The sequence below is a fragment of the Coenobita brevimanus genome, chromosome 87, assembly GCF_032717465.1.
Source record: "Coenobita brevimanus isolate Jiangsu-jjx chromosome 87, ASM3271746v2, whole genome shotgun sequence".
Lineage (NCBI taxonomy): Eukaryota > Metazoa > Arthropoda > Malacostraca > Decapoda > Coenobitidae > Coenobita > Coenobita brevimanus.
In genome coordinates this window covers 2,227,893-2,255,167 of record NC_137040.1, presented here as the reverse complement: position 1 = coordinate 2,255,167, position 27,275 = coordinate 2,227,893, and the positions used below count along the sequence as shown (strand labels likewise).

The following is a 27,275-nucleotide window of genomic DNA, read 5'->3' as shown; positions in this document are numbered from 1 at the left end:
ACAAGAAGCGGTGCCAAGGCACAGCAAACTCGTCCCTGGCAGTCATTTTTGTGTTGACGTATAAACACAACAGGATATCTAGTAAAAGATGTCACGTATCAAATTTGGAGTAAATCGGGTATAAATCGACGATTTTATGTCCATTTGAAATTTTAGGCTCAATCCACCTGCTACTGACCCCCCTACCGCTCATTAGGGGGTGACCCCTCCTGCTGTAATAAGGCATGTTAAATAAAGCAGATTTGAAAGATGCATCTTCAGGTTTTGGTTTCATGTCGATATGATGAGTTTGAAAGGAGTTATGGTGAAAAACTTTTTTTTTTTTTTTTTTTTTTTTTTTACATTCTTGGGCCTACAGCATTGGCCTTGGCCCAATTCGGCCCAAAATTTAATCAGGTGATCAGGAGGTCATAACCCATCATCCCTGTAATTTTAGACAAAATTGCACCAGTAGTTTTTGCGTAAAGTTGATAACAGACAGACAGACAAACCAAGTGAAAACAATACCCATCCCCGATCCCCTCAGGGGCAGGGACAGGTAATAAACATGCAAAATATGTGGCAGGCAGAAGATCAGTGGCCACCACTGACTTTGGGAGATACTGGTATGAGAGTGAAATGTGGCTTTAAGCTTGGTAAGAAGCCATAAAATTATCAATCATTAAAAGCAGGAACATTCAGTCACAAGTAAACAGTCAGACTCTGACTTGAAATTTATGCACTGTTGCAAATATTATAATCCAATTGATACTTCTTTCCTCTTAACAGTTTCCTGCAACTGTTGGGAAGTAATCTGCTGGTTTTGGAACATGAATTAGCTTCCAGTCCAGTGAAAACGTCATCTGTGCCAAGGTCAACCTCAATATGTGAATTTCTTAACAGGAAGCACGACATAATTTTGCTGACTGGCTGAGTGACTTTAATATGCAGCTCACTTTTCTTCCATTCTGTAAAATCCAGTGGCCCATGACATTTTGTTTATAATAGGTTACTAAGGTCCACTGGCATATGTTTGCAAACACTACATCCTATTACCTCATTTTCATTATGTGCCTGAATAAGGAGGTAAAAATAATCTGAAAAATACAGCATTAAAAAAAAAATTAATTAAAAAAAACTCACTTGGGGAAGCCACTTCGAAGCTCCTTCACTACTTGCTTCGACTCTGCCCTGAGGAAGATGACAATGGGGTAGAACTGGGCATAATTTAGACGGTCAACAGCATTTGGGGTGATGTCCAGCACAGCATGTTTCCCTCGCTCCATGATCTCACGAATGGCACTCAGTCGGATGATCCCAGACGGTTTCTCCCCACTGCTGTCCAACTCTGCAGAGGGTATTTGGTGATATATGACTGGAATCTGTGTTCTAGTGGGTGTTCCTTGACTTGGATGCTGGTTGTTATGATGTGGATTCTGTGATGTGATCTGTACAATGTAGGTGTAGGATGTAGGATGTAGCTTGTGAAGCAGTATAGCCTTTATGATGCAGATTGCATTATTTAGATTTGTGACTCTAGTGCATATTTATAGGCTTGGATTTACGCTATATTACATAATGTATTGAGTATGATGTAGCTTGTGTGATGCAGCTTGCATTTTTTTTATTTTTGTGGCCTTCGTGGATGTGCCTTGGCTCAGATGTTGGTTGTACATGTTGTATTATGCAGTTCTTTAATCAGTGAATAATGGTTTTTGTTGGTATCTTTATGTCTGTAATTACAGTTCAGCTGATCTTACTGGCAACCTGCTGAGGAGCCCTAGCAGGATGGCAATGATATGGTCTGTGTAGTCTTTAACAGTCGCCTTATTGGTGACAATGGTTTCAGATGCTGGATAATCATGTTGAACCCTTCTGTTGCTGGTACAATAAATGTATCATAGGAATGGAATGGGGTTGTGCTGCATGTGTGGTAAATACACCATGTGGATTTTCACATAACTATTTGAACCCTGTTGCTTCTTCTTTAGGCAGGAAATACTCCCCCTTCCTAACTGCCATATCTTGGCAAAAATCCTCAGTCACCTGCAGGCACTCAGACAAAGTGTGTGTCTACTGGCTTCACTCACTTTGGTGTGTCTGCTATCAGTGGGACAGTGAATTATGACATACATTATGAGTGAAGTGAAAATATTTACAGAACTCTGTGATAATTTTGTATTTATGTATGGTTTTTAAGTTTTTTCTGATGAATACTCTCATCATCATCAACAGTGTACAGTCTCTTCCAAGTGCTAAATTGTTTTATGTGAAAAATTCAACTGCTTAACACGTTAAACAATAACACTTCTGTATTTCATTTTGCCATCTGTAGATTACTTTCATTCAGTTTAGAAGAGACCTTTCAAAAAGAAGAGGTTAGGTATGGCTTTCAATAACCTCTTCATACTATTAAGCACTTCCAAACTAAATAAAACTCTCTGGCAATGGCAAGAACAATGTGAAAAAGGCATTATTTGTACCGCAAGGTTAACATGTATTTCTGCAGATGGGCAATAAATTTAGATAACATTTAATTACTTCCACAAATGAAGGTGGATGCCTACAACATTGTGTGTAGCTTTCATAACACTGATTCTGTGACTCAGTGAATAGAATGAGTGTGTAGGTCAAGCAGTAAGATAAAACAAAAATCACACAATAAAAATTACTAGACTCAATACGATATGAAAATGAAGGGACTGAAAAAATATAAAAAGAATACTAACTGATACCACTGTACATGCTTTAAATAGAAACATTAACAGTATTTTACTAAAGCAATGCCATTTGTCTTTTGAAAAATCCCATTCATAACCTATAGACTGCTAAGTCTGATTCAAAAGTCATTCCAAAATTTTGCAACTTCATCCTGAAAAACTGATACTAGTATTTATTCTATGACCTTTTCATTTATGGTACTTCAGTCTCATTGTAAAATCATCAGAAATTCATTTTTGACATCTATTTCTTATAAAGTAAAAATGAAAGACAGCATTTTATATATATATATATATAACTACAGATATTTGGGGGCCTGGTGGTTTAGTGGGTAATTTTGCGCTCCAATCGGATTGAGCCGGTGAAGGTTTATATATATATATATATATATATATTTTGTGGTAGGTGGGGGCGCTCACCATCCACTTGCTCCATGTAGTGCTGCTCTCAGGTGTCTGCCCTTTCTTCTCCATCCTTCTTTCCTTCCATTCTCTTCTGTCTTTCTTTCCTTGCCCTTCTGCATACGGGTGACTTTACACTCCCTCTTCTGTCTTTCTTTCCTTCATTCTTTCCACTTCCTTCAGCCTGTGGGTGACTCTACACTGAGTGACAAGCCAAATAGTTTCCTGTGCACAAGGAAACCATTTACTAAGCTGGGTGGTAACCATATAACCAAATTTTGGCGCCTGGTGGTTTAGTGGGTAATTTTGCGCTCCAATCTGATTGAGCCGGTGAAGGTTTATATTCAAGAGGTGGTTGGGGTTGATTGATCATGTAATGCCACTCAGGGATGAGTGAGGCTGGTCACTCTCATCTTAAATGTCGGGACCAATTGCCTAGCCCCGGGCTCCTACGTTCCTCATGGGGCAATGTAGGATTGGATGATGGATGATGATGGAATATATATATTTATACATACAGCATATATACAGTACATATATATATATATATATATATATATATATATATATATATATATATATATATATATATATACACTGTATATTTATATATACTGTATATATCATCCATCATCCAATCCTACATTGCCCCAGGAGGAGCGTAGGAGCCCGGGGCTAGGCAGCTGGTCTCGACATTTAAGATGAGAGTGACCAGCTTCACTCATCCCTGAGTGGCATTACATGAACAATCAACCCCAACAATCCCTTGGATATAAACCTTCACCGGCTCAATCTGACTGGAGCGCAATTATTACCCACTAAACCACCAGGTGCCAAAACCTGGTTATATGGTTACCACCCAGTATAGTAAATGGTTTCCTGGTGTACAGGAAACCATTTGGCTTGTCACTCAGTGTAGAGTCACCCACAGGCAGAAGGAAAAGGAAAGAATGAAGGAAAGAAAGACAGAAGAGGGAGTGTAAAGTCACCCATAGGCAGATGGACAAGGAAAGAATAAAGGAGAGAAAGAAAGAAGAGGATGGAAGAAAAGAAGGATGGAAAAGAGGAAAGGGCAGACACCCGAGAGCAGCACTACATCAAGTGAGATATATATATATCATCCAATCCTATGTTGCTCCATGAGAAGCACAGGAGCCCGGGGCTAGGCAAGTTGGTCCTGACATTTAAGATGAGAGTGACCAGCCTCACTCATCCCTGAGTGGCTTTACGTGAGCAATAAACCCCAACTATCCCTTGGATATAAACCTGTACTGGCTCAACTCATATATACATGAATTCCTCGATTATCCAACAACACAGAGCCAAAGGCATATCCGGATACGGATGAAATATCCAGATGAACCCTGGATACGGAGCAATATTCTCTACTGTACCTATACCCTACCTATACCCAGCCTAAATGTACAATAACCCTTCTAACTGTGGCAATGTTCTCAAGTCTTTCTGCTATACTGTTTTTAGAGATCAAAACACACATCCATTTATATCCAATATAATGCTAGACACTAAGAAAACCATGCATAAACAACAAAAATTCACAAAAACCCTACCTATATGCACAGTACCCCTCCTACTTGTGACAGTGTTCTTTGGTTTCTCAGCTATATAGAAATCAAACCACACATGGGGATATCCAATGTAATGCTAGACTCTAAAAAAACAATGCAAAAACAATAAAAATCAACAAATACCCAACCAACATCTACAGTACCACTCCTAATTGTGGCAGGCTTCTTCGGTCTTTCAGCTATGTAAACATCAAAACACACATGGGAGTATCCAATATAATGCTAGACACTAAGAAAACAATGCATAAACAACAAAAATCCACAAAAAAATAAAAAGAAGACGACGGTTGCAAAAAGAATTTTAACCTTGTCGGGAACTGTAAGTTTTCAATGAGTTTCTGGGACACCAACAGAACCAAGAACCTAAATATGGCTGCTTCCACAAGCACAAAGAAAAACAATTCCACAGCCAAATTTGCCCCCAGAAATTGGTTATACTGGTATAAATTTTATGCCACCATCTTCGCTGGCGATTACACTATAAGCTAATAAAAACACACAAAACTGATGAGTAAAAGTACAGAAATGCAGCGAGAATAAACTTCTTCAGGAGTAAAAATAGCCTCAAATAACTTCTCAACATCCTAGCGCAAAACTTTGCCTGCACTGTGCAACAGATAAGCACATATCTAGATGCAAAATTTTACGAGATTTCTCATGGTGTTTTCCGAATTTCGAAATGACCAATAGTATTCGGTTAAATCACCAAAAACTAAAAAAAATTGCTCAATACTCATGGCAATGCAGGGAGGTAAGCAGTGGGAGGCTAGGCTGGCAGAGCACTAAGCTGGGGGAGGGGAGGATGGGGGAATGGGGAGGGAGACATGGCTGGTAGCTATGAGTGTGGAGGAGGATGGCAGCCAGGGGGATTTGACTGTTCAGTCAGTTGGCAGACAGGGATTTTTGTTCTGCTGGTAGGTTTGGGTCTGTATTACTCGCTTGCGGCTGGTGCATTCCCACCGATCTGGGTGGCTGAGGGACTTTGACCATTCAGTTAGAGGCAGACAGCCATTTTTGCTCAGTTTGTGGGTTAGGGTTGGTATTACTTGCGCACGGCTGAGAGCTTTGGAGTGATCCAGGCAGCCAGGGAACTTTAACCATTCGGTGGAGATTGGAACTGGCATTGTTGCTCAGCTGGTGGGTTGGGGCCTGCATTATTTGTGCAGCGGCTGGTACATTCCCATTGATCCGGGCAGCTGGGGGACGTTGACCGTTTGGTGAAGAGGCGGACAGCCATCTCTTCTTAACTGGTGGGTTGCGGTCTGATACATGCTCGCGGCCAGGGAGGCTGGCTGGCCACCCAACCGAATTTTTTAATTTGCAGGCCATCCAACTGGCCATGTCGGAAATTTTATGTTCCGATATGAACAAAGAAATCCACATACGGAAACAACAGAGCCAAGGCCTAATGTCCAAACACGAAGCACGTCCGGATATGGAGCATGTGGATAATCGAGTGATTACTGTATATATATACACAATGTACTGTATATATATGTATATATATATTATTAAGCAGTCAGAAATATATATGTGAACAATTTGCTAAGGATCAATTATTTTCAACATAAACATAAATATGGACTTTACTGTAATTTCTCCTGAAAAATAGTGTGAATGAACCTTATAATTACTTAATATCTAAACAAGCAATTCACTATCAACCACTTCAGTCAGTGCATCACTCAGCTGAATCCAAGCAGAAAAATCAGAGTAAGCCTCACATCTGCTCAGTGCACTAAATCATAACCACAGAAAGACATCATATACTAGTTCTGCAATACCTGTATTGGGCCATTTCTCCATCATAATATTTATAATCAGTGATACTCATTTTTAACTTACACCTTGTCTAAACAAGGCCATGATAAACAAAGAGAAAAAACATGCAAATGAATAAATGTTTCTACATAATGCTATGAAAACTGGCAAGATAAGGAAGGAAGACCAACATTACACAAATACCGGTATGTTCATTCTGTAGTGAAGAACAATCTAAACTTAAAACACAGTAACTGTAAGGCAAGTCACATGTAGTAAGAAATATCATGCACATGATTACAGATGTGACACAACAGGAATCAAGGGAAGGTAAACAGAACAAGGCTTTAAAAAAAAAAAAAAAAAAAAAAAAAAAAAAAAAAGGAACATATGGGAAAGCATCAGATGCATACCAATATGATGTGAGGCAAGGTCAGGATGCAAAAAAAAAAAAAAAAAAAAAAAAAAAGGATAAATGAAATATCCATCCATCCACCCATTATCCAATCCTATTCCGCCCCACAAGAAGCGAAGGAGCCTGGGGCTAGGCAAGTTGGTCCTGACATTTAAGGTGGGAGTGACCAGCCTCACTCATCCCTGAGTGGCATTATATGAGCAATAAACCCCAACCACCCCTTGGATAAAAACCTATACAGGCTCAATTTGACTGCAGCACTTTAATTACCCACTAAACCACCAGGCACCATAATTTGGTTATATGGTTACCACCCAGTGCAGTAAATGGTTTCCTGGTGTACAGGAAACCATTTAGCTTGTCACTCAGTGCAGAGTCACCCTTAGGCAGAAGAAATAGGAAAAAGTGAAAGACAGAAGTGGGAGTGTAGTCACCTGTAAGCAGAAGAAAGAGGAAAGATTGAAGAAAAATGCAAGAGGAAGGAAGGAAGAGAAAAAAGGGCAGACACCCAAAGCAGCACTACATAGAGGACACTGACATTATGGGCTGCTGTGCTCATTAAATCAACCAACTTAAACAAAGCTCAATGACTCTTTAAAAGAAAAAAATAATCCTTATTAACAAAAATACTATCACTCCTTCTACAAAACTGTAATGAGCAACCAAACTTAATAAGCTAGCTTTGCTGTACAAAGTGCTTCAAATGAGTGTGCTAAAGCAACAGTGCAAACTTGTTGTTCCTACAACTTACCACTATTACTATAATTATAAACACTGCTCATATACGGGTACAGCACCACCCTATACTATACCTATTTGTGTGCTGTTGATAAATAAAAGAATAAAAGTTTCTTTATCTTGTCTGAACAATGAAAAATGCACATGCAAATTCCACTATGACAAACAAGTCAGACAGATATTTATCATCATCATCATCCGGACCTCCTTTCCCACCCTAGGGCAAGGTGCAGAGTGGCAATGTCCAGACAGCCCAAATATGCCCAATCCAATGGGCCACGCTTCCATTTACACATTGTTCAAGCCCCAGGAATCCTGGCTCTATCTCATCACCATCATCATCATCCGGACCTCATTTCCTACCCTAGGGCAGGGTGGAGCAGCAATGTCCAGACAGCCCAAATTTGCCCAATCCAATGGGCCATGCTTCCATTCACTCATCATTCAAGCCTCTGGAATCCTGGCTTTATCGGATACGCCAAAAACATTCACCACGTCCTGTAGCTTCACATAAACATATCTGACAGAGACAATCCAGACGCTGCCACATTTAAAAGGGGTGCCAAATCCCTGATCATGCACTTCTCCTCCCAACATTCATCCAGCCAGCTTGATCTCTTGTCAGTTCTCTAGCCTCACTGACTTCCAAACCTGTCTTCCTCACACACTCATCCACCATATCTCTCCACCTTCTCCTTGGCCTAACTCGCCTCCACCCTCTTACATATTTCCTCAGATATACCTTTTTCACCACTCAATTGTTATCCATTCTCTCCACATGACCATACCAACTCGGTACACTGTCTTCGATTCTGGTGTCCACAGACTTCCTCACTTCACATATTTCGTGAATCACATTATTTCACATCCTATCCACCCTCTGTACTCCACATACATTCCTCAGCAGTCTCATCTCCACTGCTCTTACTCTTGACTCTTCATTTTCATGCCATGCCATAGTCTAACATCCATATGTCAAAGTTGACACTAACACTCCTTCATGCAAGCCTCGTGCAGCTGTAACACTCAAGCCTCTGTTTCTATCAAGGCCTTCATTGCACCAGCTACTTTTCTTCCTTGTGTCACTCTACTTTCCACTTCTTTTGCACATTTTTCTCTCTTTTCAATCACTGTACCCATGTATTTGAACTCTCTCACCAATTCCAGTCTCTCTTCATTCACTGTAACATTGAACTAGGAGTCACTTTCTGACTCAATAACCATCACTTTACTCTTTTCTATATTTACTCTCAAGGCACAACACTCACAGACATCAGCAAAACTCTGCACTAAACTACCAAGTTCTTGTCCGGTCTTTGCAAGCAGTACTGCATCAGCATACAACAAATTTGAGATACTCCATCCATCACCATTCATTATCAATGCCACATCCCTCTCCATTACTCGTGTTTTTACTCCTCTCATCATCCCATCCATATATATATATACTGAACAGCCATAGGGACATCACACAACCCTGCTGAACGCCCAAACCGATCGTGAACCATTCACTTAGATCCCCATTAACCCTTACACATGCTTCACTACCACCATAAAAACTCTGGATGGCACCTAGCACCTTATCATCTACACCGTACATGCGCAAAACTTTCCGCAATCCTTCTCTGTCCACTTTGTCGTATGTTTTTTCCAGATCCATGAATGCCATAAACACCTTATGGTCCTTCTCACAAACCTTCTCTGCTATCTGTTTCACTGCATATATTTGATCTACACATCCTCTGCCACTCCTAAAGCCACCCTGTTCATCACTCGCTAGGACTTCTGATATCTCTCCTACTTTCTCCATAATAATTCTTCCACATACGTTCCCTACCACACTCAATAAACGTATGCCATGATAATCCTTGCACTCACTTAGGTCACCTTGGCTCTATCTGATATGCCAGAAACATTCACCACGTTCTGTAGCTTCACATAAACATATCCAATTGAGTCAATATTATTATCAGCTTATATGCTAAGCGACTGGTTCACGGTCAATGTGGGCATGCGACAAGGTTGTGTGATGTCTCCATGGGTGTTCAATGTATATATGACTGGGGTGACAGAGAAGTAAAGACACAAGTAGTGGAGAGAGGGATGGCACTGGTAATGAATGGTGATGGATGGAATATCTCAAATTTGTTGTATGCTGATGATGCAGTGCTACTTGCAAATACTGGACAAGAGTTTGGTAGACTATTGCAGAGTTTTATATATGTCTGTGAGTGTCGTGCCTTGAGAGTAAATGCAGAAAAGAGTAAAGTGATGTTTTCTGAGAGAAAAGGTGACTCCCAATGTGATACTGCAGTGAAAAGAGAGAGACTGGAATTGGTGAGAGTTCAAATACCTGGGTACAGCGATAGAAAAGGGAGGAAAATGTGCAAAAGAAGTGGAAAGTTGACTGACACAAGGAAGGAAAGTAGCTGGTGCTATGAAGGCCTTGATACAAAACAGAGGCTTGAGTGTTGCAGCTGCACAAGGCTTACATGGAGTGTTAGTGCCTACTATAATATTGGGATGTGAGACTATGGTGTGGCATGAAAATGAAAGATCAAGAGTACGAGCAACGGAGATGGGACTGCTGAAGAATGTATGGGGAGTACAGAGAATGGATAGGATGGAATAATGTGATTCATGAAAGGTACGGAGTGAGGAAGTTGGTGGACACCAGAATCAAAAAGAGTGTACTGCGATGGTTTGGTCATGTGGAGAGAATGGATGATAATAGAGTGATGAAAAAGGTATACCTGAGCGAATCTGAAGGAGGGAGGAGCGGTAGGCCAAGAGGAAGGTAGAGGGGTATGGTGGATGAGTATGTGAGGAAGAGAGGTATTGAAGTTGGTGAGGCTAAAGGACTGACAAGAGACTGTGCTGGCTGGATGAATTTTGTGCAGAGAAGCGCATAACCAGGGATTTGGCACCCCATTTTAACGTGACAGCATTCAGAATGACTCTATCAGATAGGTATATGTGAAGCTACAGAAAGTGGTAAAAGTTTTTTTGGCCTATCTGATGGAGTCAGGATTCTGTGGGCTTGAATGCTGAGTGAATGGAAGTGTGGCCCGCTGAACTGGATAAACTTAGGCTGTCTGGACGCTGCTACTCCTCACCCTGCCCTAGGGTGGGAAAGGAGGTCTGGATGATGATGATGATGATGATGATGATGATGATGATGATGATGATGATGATGATGATGGATACTGACAAACAGAAAAATAACTCACTCAGAAATCTAGTTCTGATGAATTATTATACCTGTTTTTCTTTCCTTCTTTCTTTCCTCTTCCTTCTGTCTATTGGTGACTACACTGAGTGACAAGCCAAATGGTTTCCTGTACACCAGGAAATCATTTACTAACTGGGTGGTAACCATATACCCAAATTATGATGCTTGGTGGTTCAGTGGTAATTCAGACACTCAAACCAGATGAAGCCTGTGCAGGTTTATATCCAAGGCGTGGTCGGGGTTTATTGCTCACGTAATGCCACTCAGGGATGTGTAGGGTGGGTCACTCTCATCTTAAATGGCAAGACCAACTTGCCTAGCCCTGGGATCCTATGCTCCTTATGGGACAACACAGGATTAGATGATGTATGTATGTATGTATGACAGATATGACTCATAATTAACTCAGTCAGAAAACACAACCTATTCCCACCGCCTATAACTGGTAAACATACGAGGTCTGTTCAGAAAGGATCCGACCTTAGGGTCTAAAAAAATAAATAGCTAACCTGTTAAGCTGAGACACTAATACCCCTCAAAGTAGGCCCCTTCTGACTTGACACATGTAGCCAAGCATTCTTTCCACATTTTTCAGAGTTGGTTTTTGGTATCTCCTGCAGGTGCTTTGTTGCATTTGTCATGATCTCTTCTCTCTCTCAAATTGGGAACCCTTCAGTGGAGTTTTGAGCTTGGGGAATAACCAAAAGTCGCATGGAGCCATGTCTGGAGAGTAAGGAGCCTGCTGGACCTGCAGAATGTTGTGCTTGGCCAAAAATTCCTGAATCAGTTGAGAAGAATGGGCAAGGGTGTTGTCATCGTGCAACTTCCAACTTGCTGCTTGCCAAAGGTCCAATCTCTTATGCTGAACTGCATCACGAAGGTGACGGATAACGTCAAGGTAGTAATGTTTGCTGAAAGTCTGACCTGGTGTGTATTCATGATGCACAACACCATGGTAGTCTAAAACAAATTGTCAACATGCGAGTGCATTTCACCTTGTTGCGAACCTGTCGTGCTTTTTTTTTGGGTTGCGGTGACCCAGCATGCTTCCACCAGGACAACTGTGCTTTGGTTTCTGGGTCGTCCCATACACCTAAGTCACACTTCCAGTGATAACAGCCTTCATTAAGTCTGGATCGCAATTTGCACACTCCAACATGTCTTGAGCAATGTTCATCCGAGAGAAGAGATCATGATGAATGCAGCAGAGCACCTGCAGGGGATACCGAAAACTGACTTTGAAAATGTTTCAGGCAGTGAACAGAATGCTCTGCTACATGTGTCACATCAGAAGGGGCCTACTTTGAGGGGGATTAGTGCCCTAGTTCAACACGTTAGCTATTTACTGTATTTTTTCAGGGTCTACAGTCAGATACTTTCTGAACAGACCTCGTACAATACACATCATCTCTACATCTACCTGTATCAATCTACACTGCACTGTCTGTCTACCTGTTCCCTTCTGAGACTGAGACATGGATCATAAAATCAACAGTAAACACTGTTGGAGAATAAATGACAATTTAGTTCACAAGATGGGGAGAAACAATTATCACTAAAATACTCATGAATTCCACAAATTTCATGAGAAATGACTATAACTGTGTATAAGTGATGGGTAAGAAACACCCCTTCTGCTCAAGTTTGAGGGCAAGGTGATTCCATGGCCTAGTACTGTAATCTCGTACCAGTCTCCTAGCTTATACGGTACATGAGGTTGAGGAAGACGGTCTGGGAGCCTTACTTTTCTCCTTTGATTCCAGGTTTGCAAAGGGATCAAAGTTTCTTACTCTTGATCTTCCCTCTCCACAAAAAGAAGATAAATTACCCTGAATATATTTGGTGAAATCTGCAAAGCTTAAATGTTAAAACATGATGGAGCTGATAACCCAATTTACATCATTAAAACTATTCTCATGACAAAAATTTGACAAAGATAATAATGATGAAAGAGAATAATACAAATCAAAAATGAAACACTAATCACAGTTCTCATGACAAAAATTTGACAAAGATAATAATGATGAAAGAGAATAATACAAATCAAAAATGAAACACTAATCACAGTTCTCATGACAAAAATTTGACAAAGATAATAATGATGAAAGAGAATAATACAAATCAAAAATGAAACACTAATCACAGTTCATCACAAACTCTATTTGGTCTAGCATTCTGAAAATTAAATATTCAAATTTTCCTCAACTTTATGCTTTGTGTTTGTTGGCATGGCATAATTATTGCTCAGTCTCTTAGCTTCTCAAAATCTCTTGAAATGAGCTATTAACTAGTAAGTACCATATCACAACTGTTAATAAATGCTGTAAAACATCAACACAACAGTTCGAGCAAGGACCAACATACACTGCATCTCAACGGACAGCATCACCACTGAAGAATGTGATTAGAATTATGACTCAATTCTATGCATCTGCCCATTTCTTAATATAGAGCTGTAAATGTTTGGTGAACATAATGAACTACAATGTGAAAAAAAGTGTTGATACACTTTTTGTTGATCAGTTGTAATGTGCAGGGAAACGCTGGAGAGGGATGCTTTCACACAGTGGCACAGATATAGTTTTTTTTTTTAAATGTCCCTCAACTCCCACCCTATCCTTTGAAAGGAAGATGGTGAACTACAGAAGAGGGCACCTTCAATCTGTAATCCACTAGGTTCACATCCAGATGAGCCTGGAGTAAGGGGCAACAACAAAACCATGCTCACTTTTTATTTCGATATATTCTGATGGATGATAATGCTAGCTGATGGTTGTGAGGGTGCATCTGTTACACTGCTACAGAATTACTGTAAATATTATGCTGAATGGAAAATCCCTAACACTTAAATGCTTCTCGTGACATATTGGAAATAATTTTAATTTACTGCAACCATATGGAAAATATGCACTACCTGATATTAACAAAGTTACAGCGCTGTACTTTAATATGTCACTCGCAACATTTCAGGTTGATTAAACCACTGCTACATCTTCTGAGGATAGCTACTGGTATTCATTGAACCAGAACAAGCAAACAACTATTTATAAATACTCTACTTAGTCTATAAGTATTTTGTTTTCTTGCTAACACATAAAATTCACTATAACTATTTATTCAGGTTTAGCTTTAGCCCCTCCGCCCCAGTTCACGTTTATGTAGGGCACATTGGTTCACATACACAAACGTTTTTTCATGTCGTGCCTTTGTTTATACAGCTGCGCAGCCCAGGCTGGTTAAGGCTGCCAACTAGGCCTATGTCTTTCCTTCACATGGCTCACAATTCCCTCAGTGGCAACCCTTGCGGCCTCCTGGCACTCGTCCCCCCCGCCGGCACTGGCACATCAATTCACGTACATAAACATTTTGTCACATCGTGCCATTGTTTGCAAAGCTGCACAGCCCAGGCTGGTTGAGGTTGCCAACTAGGCCTATGGCTTTCCTCCACATGGCTCATAATTCCCTCAGTGGCAACCTTTGTGGCCTCCCATTGCTTGTCTCCCCAGCCAGCACCACCACCACCAGGCCCCTCACACACTCAGCCCTCCTTCCTCAACTGCACGTCAGTAAAATGGTAAGTTCATGTATTTGTTTGCTATTTGTAGCATGCACAACTATTCTGTAAGACTGGATTTGCAATTTTCGTAAACTGATTTATGGCCAAAATACAGTACAGTACAGTATACCCGCATGGGGGTTACAAACCTCCCACCAGCTACCCAGGGCAGAGGGGTTAAGATATGGCTTACTTGAAGGATATTTGTGTTTTAAAGCATTTTATAAAATATTCATCATCATCATCATCATCATCACCCTGACCTCTTTTCTCACCCTAAGAAGATGTGATGTAGGGGAGGGAAAAAAAAAAAAAAAAAAAAAAAATGCCAGGAGGGGAAACAACTAAATGTCTGTCCAACTGAATGGGCCACAAATGATAGATACAAACAGAAATATTCAACTCATTAATATATTCAGTTACTAAAGAAGAGCACCTAAACTATATTCAGTTACTAAAAGAAGAGCACCTAATCTTTTCATGTATTTACTAAATCATTTATCAAAAGCATGATGATGACAATGGTGGTGGTGGTGGTGGTGGTGGTGGTGGTGGTGATAATATACCAAAACTTTTTCTGTCGTCTATATATTCTTACCATGCTAATTTCCATTTAAGGACAAATATTTAAGAATGGATTTAAGCAGTGGGTTTCATAATGCTGTACCATACTGTACAAGGAATACTTTGACATGCTCCATGATTACCTGGTTTGACAGTTTTGTTTGGATTATATTTTTAACACCAATAACATGAATATGCAACAACTGAATAATTTTATTCACAAAATACTAAACTTTGCTATTAAGAAAAAAAAAAGAGTGAGAGAGAGCTGCAAAAGTGTTTAAGCACTGTAAGCCTACTGCCACTATTTTTCATATTACTGAATATGAGAACACCTAGAAATTTGGCAAAGAAAACCATGGAAAATAATGGAATATTATCATAGAAAACTCAAAGAAACTAACTAAAATTTCAGTCTAATCTAAGCAGATAAAACATTTAATACTGTCAGCAAGAAAAAAAAAAAAGAGCACAAACTACCTCAACCCAGAACTGTCGTGATGATTAAAAAGGAAGAAAAACAAACAAACAAACAAATCTGTACTTAAAAGTTGGTGCACATTATCACAAAAGACCAAGAACTACCACAACGTAAAAGTATTATCATAGCACAAATGCAAATTTGTAGTCTGTGTCAGGACAACTTCATGTACTTTTGGAAGGGGGATCAATCACACCATGCGTGTCAAAAATGCTAGGACAGGGATAAGAGGAGGCTGTGCACTCAGGAAGCATGTGATGTCTTACCCCGCAGGGAGGGGTATGGATAACCCCCATAACACGGAATGGGCATAGTGAGCCGCATGTATATCCCTGAAAGTACCAGAGCCAGGGATCGGGGAATGGGGAGAGTAGGTCTTCATTAGCCTCATTTCCACTCTTGATACATAGGTAATATTGTATATACAAATTCCTGGAGCCTTACACTAGAAGATAAAAATTGGGGTGGAGCAGAGTGGGGAATGGGGACCTCGCAGAGAGCTGGAACTACATCATGATTTTAGTAATTTTTCAAGCCTTAAACTAGAAGAAAATATTTTAAGTTAAGCCATATTGATATTGATTAGCATAATTTTACTTCTTTCAAACTTGATATTACTGCACGATAAAATTTTTAGGTTGCATGAAGGAAGAGATCTGGCTGAGACAGTTGAAACTACATCATACACCACACAGAAAACAAGCTGTCATCAGCAACAAAGACCTTCTGGAATTAAGAGTATTTATCTGTAACAATGATGATATTTACAACTGCTATGGTAAATGAAAATATTTTGTTTCATTAACCAATGCTTTAAATAATAATAAGCAAGAATACAAAGAAAAGTAATAATTGACTCTAACAACAATATATATATATATATATATATATATATATATATATATATATATATATATATATATATATATATATATGAATGAAAAGCATAAAATTACATTATATGGAAGCTTATATATCCTTATTCAAAGCTGAAAATAATGTACTATTTTTATCAAGCAAAACCATTCCAATTGACTAATGATAAAAAAATCTAAGTACTGAACTTTAGAAAGTATGACACCTCTGTGGAATGTACTGTACAGTATTAAACTCAGCTATACTGCCACAAAGACATCAGCACATGTACAGAACTAGTATAATAAATATAAGCTTACAGTATGGGCAAAGGTATTCTTCCTTAGCTTCATAGGTATGGCAAATGAAAAATATAAGCTGAGTGGCAATTTTCTGAGGCAAAAACGAACTATAACTTGCTTGCAAAGTACTCTCTACTAAGTGAACTTGTGCAAAGGTGCTCTGTGCAATGAGGAATAATAGGTGCCAAAAGAGGATGGTGCATTAAGTGTGCACACACAGTCTACAGTGAAGGACATACAAAAATAGCATCCTAGTTATAAAATACAATTATGCCGTTCACATCTGAAAGCTTAGAAAACATAAGAACACGCTGAACACTAAAGAAAGGTCAACATTTAATTACACATGTGCCCAAACATTCAGAAAGGATACTTAAACCTACAGATAACTATTGCTTAAATAAAGCTTCCTATAATGAAAACAAATGTGATAAGAACCACTTAAATATAATCCTTTCCATCCTAACAGAGAAGAGTTGCAGGACAGATGCAGTATAGCATAGCAGACCATGTAATATAATGGTAAGGACTAGTTAGCTTCCTAATTCAGTAATACTGTCAATCTGCAAGCCCAATGACCAATGCTACTTGTATTTTGACTCCAGATACTCACAGGTTCTGGAGGGAGACACTTTTATGTGCTGCTACTGATATAACTAAGAGGTGTCCAGTTATACTAATGTCCCTCTGCTCACTCCATATCATCCAAGAGGAGGATGCTGGACTGCAGCAGTACGGTAATTTCAGCCTTCAGTCCAATGGGCATGAAGCTTTTTGGCTGGTTTATTTGTTGTTTTTAGTCTCTCTTTATCTTCTTCATTCCCAGTTCTATCAAATTTCATCATCATCTCTTTCTTTTCTTTTACTCTTTCCTACACCTCCCAATTCCACCACCATGTTTCCTTACCTTGTGGGGAACTTTTACCAGATGTTTCGCCCAGCAGTTCTTCCCCCACCTGCTTAATTACTGGTATCCTGCCATTTTTCTCCCACCACTCATTTACATTATTTTCTGGTGTTATTTTTCTCATAACTTTAGTTCTAAACTTGCTCTTTAACTCCTCCACTTTCAACTTCCACTATTGAATTTTTGTAATTCCCTGTTGTTTCCCTTTCCTCACACCTTTGACTTTGTAATCCACCACTACCAGCCAATGCTGTGCTGCTACACTCTTGTCATTTATCACTTTACAGTTTGCAATTACTTTTAAGTAGTTCCTTCTACACAGCAGAAAATAAATTAGACTCTCTCTTAGTCCACTTCTGTAAGTGATAATTTAATCTGCAGGCTTAAAAAAAAAAAAAAGGGTATTCGCAAGCCATGTCTGCTGCCAGTGTGAACTCAATTATGCTCTCTCCTTCCGTGTTCATCAATCCACTTCCGAAACCACCATGCACTCAAGAAAACACACCCGCCTCCCTACCCACACAGATCTCCAATGAAAACTCTTTCTCCCAGAACCCCTACCAGTGCTTCATTCAGATGCTTCCTGCACTCCTGCTTTTTTCCCCCACTACTCCCAACCTGCAGTGCGCGGTGCAATAGACACAAACCACATTTAGCACCAAGCCACCATGTTCCAGCTTCACATTCATTATCTGATCACTTTTCCTTCCCACACCCACCAGCCCCTCCTTCCAATTCTAATCCAAGATGATTCCACCACCATTTCTTCCTTGTTCTTTCTTGTGCATTTGCTTCACTACAGATGGGCTTATACCCTGCACCAATATCACATGCCCTGTTTCCCTTCCACCTTGTTTTTTGCACATGCAGTACTCCCACTTTTCTTCTGTCCATCATGTCAGACAGCTTCCTATCTCTCCTAGTCATGCTTCCACATTCAACATCCCCACCCTCAGAGCTCGCTTCTTCAGCCACACCTGCTCATAATGCTGTAGCCCTTGCTCACTTGTCACAGGGGTAAGGAAAGGCCCCTGCGCATCGCTTCTGGGGGACGCCCTAACTGGTTCCAAGACCAATGATGGATGAATAATCACAGGTTTGAGCAATGTTTTACAACCGGATGCCCTTCCTGCCATCAACCCTCCCTGTTTACCCAGGCTTGGGATCAGCATTGCATTGGGCTGGCTTGCCCCCGCAGTGGCTAGTATTTATACTTTCAGTATCATCATCATCATCATCCGGACCTCCTTCCCCACCCTAGGGAAGGCTAAGGAGTAACTATGTCCAGACAGCCCCAGGTTTGCCCAATTTAATGGGCCACGCTTCCATTCACTCACCATTCAAGCCCCCGGAATCCTGGCTCTATCTGATACGCCAAAAACATTCACCACATATCTGTAGCTTCACATGAACGTATCCGATTGACTTTCAGTATCAACTCACACATAATGCTAGCTTTCTCTCTTTAATTATATGCTTGCTACCACAAGCGCATTTAATCCAGGTTAGACGTCTTTCACTGTGAAGGAGTCAATGAAGACAGTGTCCAACATCTTTACTAAATAAAACCACCAAACTGCAGGTATATAATACTAAAAACACACCATTGTATGACAGGGCTAAAAACTGGACAACAAGAGAGAGGAAACTATATGGAACACACGACAAAGTCTACTACACTGTATCAGCACTGTTCCAAAGTACTTCGGAGTCTAGGAGTAACCAATATACACAATTAGCCCACCGAGTCACTGGAACACCCTGTGTACTTTATTCTTGCTGCTTTAAGACAATTTATATTCGACTTAGGGACATCCTCTCATATTTATGGGGTTTATTAATACTATGTCGAATCACTTTTATTTGAACAGCCCATCCTCAGCTAAACAAAATCATCGGATGATGGCAAGAATAATGTGAGAAAGACATCCTTGGGCACTGGTTAAATAAATAAGCACTTAGAGATATTCCAAACACCTATCAGCATTTATATAAAAGATATTCTTCAAGATTTATACCACAGACAAAATGAATTAATTAAGTAAGTCTGTCTAAGAGCTGAAACTCTGAAGAAAAAATCCTTTCACAAGCTTTATAAATACAATAACTATACAGCATCTGCTCTGCAAATAAAAAAAGTACCAAAAGCCAAAGACATAATTTGGACCTAAGTTTCCTGAATAATACTGTCACCATGGACAATTTTGGTATGAGATATTACTACTGTACAAATAACTAGCTATATAATGAAGAGCCTAATTATACTAAAAGGTATCAAAATTTTAAAAAATCCCCTTAATTACTTTCATAAAGATATACTTCTCTTCCAAATAAAGGCTTCAACGGCTCCTTCTCAGCTAGATAAACTCATCAAACATTAGCTGGAATAAAATACCAAAATTGTCCAACCAAGAGTGAAAAATTATACTAATGTACTAATAAAGTAACCTCTTTAAACAGTCAACAGCCACTTACGTGGGGAGGCGAACTTGTCTGGGTTATCCTTGAGCAGCTTGTCCCGGGCCACGTCTGCCAAGGGTCCGAACAACACTATGGGCCGCACAAACCCAGGGTGACGAAGAGTGACACGTTCGTAAGCCGGAAACTTGGACACAGAGTCAGCAAACACTACATCTTCCCAGTGGTCCTGTAAATGGACAGAAAAAATGAAGAAGAAGAAGAAGAGGAGGAGGAGGAGGAGGAGGAGGAGGAGGAGGAGGATCATCATCATCATTATCTGACATCCGCAAAAACAAAATACCGTACTGCATAAAAGTACAGCACATAATTCACAGCCAAATGGTTAACCATTGCCTTATTCTTGTTAATATTCTGACATTTCTTCTAAATTGTTTAAGGTGCAAAGCCTAAAGCAAATTACCTGTATAAATTAAATTTATACTATGTTGACCCACTCAATATTATGGCTTTTCATTGTTATTTTTGCTACCACCAGACAATTATTTTTACATTAGGATGGTACAGTAATACAGTATGGGAAATTTCAGTCTCACATTACTCCCTTCAGAATGCAAAGGTCTTAGATTAGGCTACCAAAGTCCAGAACATTTATGGGCTGAAGACCAACCTATGCCTCTAGTAGCATTTAACACGATAAACAAACCTCTAGGACCTGAGCCAGGGAAGCAACTGGGCATTTCATCTTCAGAGCTCTAACACCAGATCATCTGGTATCTTTAGGAGGGAGCTCTTGTACTTAATGAGTCAAAAATCTCCCCTTACTAAGGTGTGGTGCCATCTTCAGCACACAGGAGTGATGGACCTCAGTGAATCAACTGCTATTTTTGACCAGTTAGAGACATGAAAAAAGTACAGTACAATGATGCTTCTTAGACCTCATTTTGCAACCATCAGAAAATGCAGTACAGGATGAACTACTCAAAATGATGATTTTAATTAAACCCAGTCTTTTTCTGATATTAATCCAGACCCTCATACACAGGCAACCTTAAATTCAGTTCCCTGTCATAACCGAGATTTGTGACGCTGATGAGGAGCCTACATGACATGTGGTGGTGCTGTGCACCCATGGTGGAAGAGCTCTTGTGTCCCCTACAACTCAAACCTTTCCAGTTAAATTATCTCCAAAGCTGTAAAAAACTCGTCGGGCAATATCAAGAATAAAGCAAATAAAAATGGTATCTGACACTCTTCCGCACCTTGCCCAGAGACTTAGACCTGCGTGAGTTTCTCCTCCTCTTGAAGAAGCCACCACGGGACTCTGACTGGGTCTGCTCCTTTTTGGCTGCATTGAACTGAGCCGTGGCCAGCTCCTCAGCCCGTGCTTTGTTTGGTATGATTCCCTTCTGGGTCTCCTGGTTATTGCGTCCAATTCTGTGAACCTAAACCATTGAAACAAAGGAGTTATTATTACCAGGATTATAATTTATAAAAGTGTATTTTACACCTCATTACACTACAATAATTCTGTAAAGATGAATATCATTATAAATCTACTATGTGTAGTTGTGATACCAAGTACAGTACTGATCTGATGAAATTATGTCTTGTAATGCTGATATATTTGTAGGAACCTATGATTCTAAGCAAAAGAAAATGAAAGTTTTAAAGGAAATATAAGTGGAAAACAAGACCTGTAATATACAATAACAAACATAACAACATACACAGTACTTTAAAGTATAGGTCTATAAGCTTCACAACAAACTTCTTACAACAATTTCAAATACCACTGACCAATGATCATAATACAGTAATCACTCCAATATCCGACGTAATAGAGCCATAGGTAGGTCCGGATATTGGTTCTGTCCGGATATTGGGCCCCAGCTTATGGACTTGTACTTATGGACCCTAACTCAGAGAAACACCTATACAACTCCCTCTGGACATGCATAGCACCTATTTAAGACCCAAATCACACCAATAAGGCACATAAATGACTGAAATAAATGCAAAAGAAACATAAAATGAGGGTTTAGAAGTAGGTTCATACAATAATAAACATTCTGGTGACTGGCTCCTGGACTGGTACTTATGAACCCTAACCTAGCCTAACTCAGAAAAACACCTTCCTACTGCACATGCATAGCTACTAACACCCTATTCACACCAATAAAGGACATTAAAGAGTGAAATGAGGTAAGTATAGCATGGAAAAAAGTACGGTATGAAACATTCTTATGTCCGGATAGTGGGGATGTCCGGGTATTGGGCGTCCGGATATTAGAGTGATTACTGTACTGAAATGCAACTTCTACAAAAATACAATACCTAGAGTATAAAACTAACTCAGTTTATAAATGCAATTAACTCCATTTACTTCAGTACACTTGTACTTAAAGTTTCAAAATCTATCTATCTATAGGTAGTTGCCATAATCCCATAAGCGGTGGCCATCTGTTGTTTAGCTAACTGTTTTACAGAGAGGGGCACTAACCCTCTGCCAACCCACTTGCTGACACGTAGGGAACACGTATGGTTAATTATACCGTTGCCACCTAGCACTGAAAATGGTTTCCTGGCTTACAGGAAACCATTAGGATTGTCACTCAATGTAATGCCACCTGAGACCGAAAGAAGAAGAATAAAAAGTGACAAGAAAGATGGGAGAAATTGGAAGAGAGGAGGGCAGACGTTGAGAAAGAATGATGAAAGTGAAAGAAGCAGTAGGCAGCATTACATCAAGTGAGTAATATGACTGAAATTAGTGTAATAAGTTAAGATGATGAAAGTTCACAGCCCATATTCTCATTGGCTGAGGAGGCTCTCAAGCATCACTGCCTGGCAGTTTATTTCTACATACAACACACTGTTAATCTCTTTTCCTTAATTTATGCAAAATACAGTACAGTATACTATCTATCTATCTATCTATTGCCCGACGCCCTAATCCCGCAAAGGGTGGCCGCAGACAAAACGCCTCCAAGTCACTCTGTCACCCACCATTTGACTCCCTTCCCCCCAACTCACCCCCCCCTCCCTCATATACCTCTCAACTCCATCCCTCCACCTCATCCTCGGTCTACCCCTCCCTCTCCCTCCCTCCACCTCACCTACATACACCCTCTTAGTCAGTCTTTCATTCTCCATCCTCTCCACATGTCCAAACCACCTCAGTGTATTTCTCCTAATCTTTTCAACCACATCCACATCTACCCCACAACGTTCCTTCACTTCTTCATTCGTCAGCCTGTCCCTCCATGTCACTCCACATGCTCCTCTCAAGTAACTCATTTCCACTGCTCTCACTCTTGACTTGTTCCCCTCTTGCAAGGTCCACGCCTCGCTTCCATACGTCAGGGTAGGGATCACAATACCATCATGCAGTGACTTCTTAACTTCCATACTCACCTCCCTATTTCTCATCACTGCTTTCAGTGTGCCAACAACCTTCCTTCCCTGCTGTACCCTTTCACGTACTTCATCCCCCAAAGTTCCATCCTTACTCATCACACTACCCAAGTACTTGAATGCACTCACATTCTCCATATCCTCACCATCCAACCTCACTGCACACTCTGTGACTTCATTCCTCTCAAACACCATAACTTTACTTTTGTTTACATTAACTTTCAGCTTCCTCCTCCTACACACTGTCCCAAATTCATTCACCAAACCTTGCAACTCCCATTCATCTTCACTCAACAATACTGTATCATCAGCAAACAGCAACACCGGAAGCTTCCAAATCTCACCCTCATTCATTAGGGCCACCCCCACATCCACTGCCCTACCTTGTACCTCCTTTACGACCCCATCCATATATATATTAAACAGCCATGGAGACATTACACACCCCTGTTTCAGTCCCACACTGAGATCAAAGAACTCACTCAGCTCACCATCCACTCGCACCGTAGCCCTAGCTCCCTCGTACATACTCTTCACAGCACTCGACAATTTCCCCTCCACTCCATATATTCTTAATACCTTCCACATACCTTTCCTATCTATTCTGTTATAAACTTTCTCCAAGTCCATGAAGGCAGCGTACACTTTCCTTCCCTTCTCTAGATACTTCTCCACTAAACATCTTAGAACAAATATCTGATCTACACACCCTTTTCCCTTCCTAAATCCCCCTTGTTCTTCTCCAACTAGCTCCTCTGTCATATGCCTAACCCTATCAATGAGTATTCTACCATATATTTTACCAGTCACACTGATAAAACTGATATACTGATAAAAATATATATACAGTAAATGACAAATTACATCCTTAAGAAAGAAGTGGAATGGAACTTCCTATGCCTATGAGAATCATTCCTATGAATGCACCCACCTGCCATGCCCCCACCACCCCATTGTGCAGTGTGTCCACCACCCTAAAGATGTCACCTGACCGGAAGCTCAGCTCGGATTTGCCATTGGGCTCATAGTGGAAGTGAGTTCTGTGAAGCAATGATAAAATATGAAGTCAAATGCAAAATGTAAAGACATGTATGCCCCCCCAAAAGAAAGAAAGAAAAAAAAAAACTTACTGTATCCTTTAGGTCACAGACATAAAAGTACACATATGCATGACCGGAAAAATATATACAGTATATCCTTCATGTAAAATGGAAGAAAGATAATACTAGTACTGTATAAGAGAGCAAGAACAAACAATCTATTTTACTTACACCTTACTCCTTCCACACACACACACACACACACACACACACACACACACACACACACAGGGTAACCATTATATAAGAATCTCCAGGTTATTCTGTTCTTAAACATTCCTCTTCTTATCACAAACATAAAAATCCAAACTAGTGTTGTACTTAAACCATAACTAAAAATCCTGACTAAACCAAACTCACGCTACGCCTACTAAGACTGCATTGGTGCATCCTCAACTGAAACAGGCTGGGTAAATATGTCAAGACTTAAGCACACTATTTTTGTCATTCAGAACAGAGTCTTTTGATCCACAGCTGATCAGTAACTTTTAACCCATAGGATTAATCTGAGCAGAAATTTAGAATTATAACATTAAAATATTAATTTAAAAATAACTATCAGGAACAGACATAAAATAACTTTACATTTAATGAGAATGAAAATTCCATGACAATATCAAAGAGATGAAGGGAATCAAAGCCTACCCTATCTAGCATACACTGTATGTTCCAACCTTGCTTAGTTTACATACCTTTTACTACAGACAAAAATGTGACTATAACTATGGGACAGCAAAAGTACAATTTTTGTCCTTAACACACTAGCAATGCAAAAATTTAACAATTCTGGATTTTTATACCTGACTGATGAGGAGAGCTGTTAAGGAGCTGTTAATACATGAAAATTTAATATAAAAAGCATCTATATGCAGATTGTCACATAAAAAAGACACCACCATTCCTGACACAGTTTATAGCAACTAGCTTCACTAATGCCCATCAAAACTGCATTGTTCAACATCCTGCAATATAAACCACCTCACAAATTATGAAACCCTAAATCAATCTCACTCAACTTACTTGATATAAAAGAGGTCTCCTTTTTGAGTGTTGAGTATGGTGTCGTAATCGTGGCGTCGGGTCTGAACAATGAGATCAATTTGGTTTTGGAGGCTCATGAGGTACAGAACAGCCTCCTCTCTCGTCACTCCTGCCATGTCCATGTCATTAACCTGCAAGCAGATTGTCTGCGTCATATAATGCATTTGTTCTAACCTGACGAAGATTTCTAAACACTTTCAGCTCATCTGATGGCCCAGTGTAATCAAACTGGAAGATGAAGTCAGCTAAAAATCAAGGAGATTCTTTCCTTCCCCATCAATAAGGCTCATATTATTTAACAAAATCATGACTCAGCTCTCAAGTTAAAGTTCTGTCAGGTGAAAATATGCAGTTATAATAAACCCCCTCAAGCAAATGATATCCTATTCACTTCAATCTTGATATCTCCAGATTAATTCTTCTGCTCAGGAGTGATTTCATTACATGATGAGGTTAGATACATCCTTCTTTAAAACATTCACTAATAAAGGTCCATTTCAAGTTGTATAAAATCATCTCGACATAGCAAGAATGAGCTAAAATATATATATATACAGTATATGCTACCTAACTAAATGGTCAATCCTTTATATATGATGACATCTTTGTTTCACAAAGATCAGGAGCCATTTTTGAAGTGGGGGGGTTAAATCTGGCCTTAATTAAGCCTTTCATGATGATGGGGTCTTTCCTAAAGTTGTGGTCACAAAAGGACATTTTTCAATGGTGGTCACAGGAAACTATCATCTGTGTCACTTATGTAATCCCAGTCTGTCATCAATCGTAGATAAGATATAATCCCTGAGGGGCCATCCCATGCAGTGAACCAATGTTCCCTTGTGGTGGATCGTGTCTCACCACAGCAAAGCATGGGAGGGACTGTGGGGGTTTGGTTACTGGATGGATGCCACATTTGCATCTCTCCACCTACTGTATACAAGACAGGCACCTTAGTAGGCTCCATGTCACCTTGTTAATTGGTTATACAGTTACCACCTAGCACTGCAAATGGTTTCCTGGGTTACAGAAAACCACTATGCTTGTTACTCAGTACTGTATAGAGTAACTTTAGAAAGAGGTAGGCACAGTAGCACTACATCAAGTGAAAGGATGATGGTTGCCACCACCTACCACTGTGTCATACACAATAATACTGTATCTAGAAACTATCAAATAATGTTAGTATACTGCATATTCTCTATGATTTTGCTATAAAAAATATAAAAGTAACAGTTATCTATCAACCCTTTGCTAACCACTGGCACTAAGCGACGACCTCCAGTGCCAGTGCTGATAACGTCAAATTAGTGCAAACTATAAAAAACTGCGAACAATTATGGGACTGGAATGAAGGACACTGGTGTGTTTATACAACTCTACTCTAGCATCCCAAGCACTCAGACGGTCAGTTCATCTCGGATATTATTGCCCATATGCTTATGGTATAAGTTAATTGGTACACACGCAGTATTTTCATTAATTTTTCTGCGAATTATAACAAATCACAGAATGAGTTTAGGAAGCTAAAAAACACATTGCCAAGTGCACCAGATGATTCTCTTCACATCTGTAAGAAAATAAAACTGATTATCAAAATCTGAAAAAATGGACCCAGGGCCAGTCTAGGGTGTATGCCAATTTATTACCTCATGGCCTTTGGTGGGTTAAAAACAAAAACAAGGCAAAAAACTGTATCCCGAGGTCCAACTCTAATTCTGCTTTCTAAACAACAAACATCAGCAGTATGTGGTCTGCGCAATCTAAAACAGCCAACAGGTCTTACTATAATTTTTTTTCC

General features: G+C 39.8%; 1 protein-coding gene across 1 annotated transcript in view; it reads right to left on the bottom strand.

The window, feature by feature from the left end:
• Window positions 1-27,275, bottom strand: part of pyd (zonula occludens-like protein polychaetoid) — a 397,456-nt gene that overhangs the window by 36,800 nt on the left and 333,381 nt on the right. The window contains exons 10-14 of the mRNA XM_080281008.1: window positions 25,457-25,608; window positions 24,268-24,376; window positions 21,182-21,364; window positions 19,977-20,148; window positions 1,123-1,327 (exon numbers count right to left, since the gene is read on the bottom strand). Coding sequence (XP_080137134.1) covers window positions 1,123-1,327; window positions 19,977-20,148; window positions 21,182-21,364; window positions 24,268-24,376; window positions 25,457-25,608 — 821 coding nt within the window. The remainder of the gene's footprint in view (window positions 1-1,122; window positions 1,328-19,976; window positions 20,149-21,181; window positions 21,365-24,267; window positions 24,377-25,456; window positions 25,609-27,275) is intronic.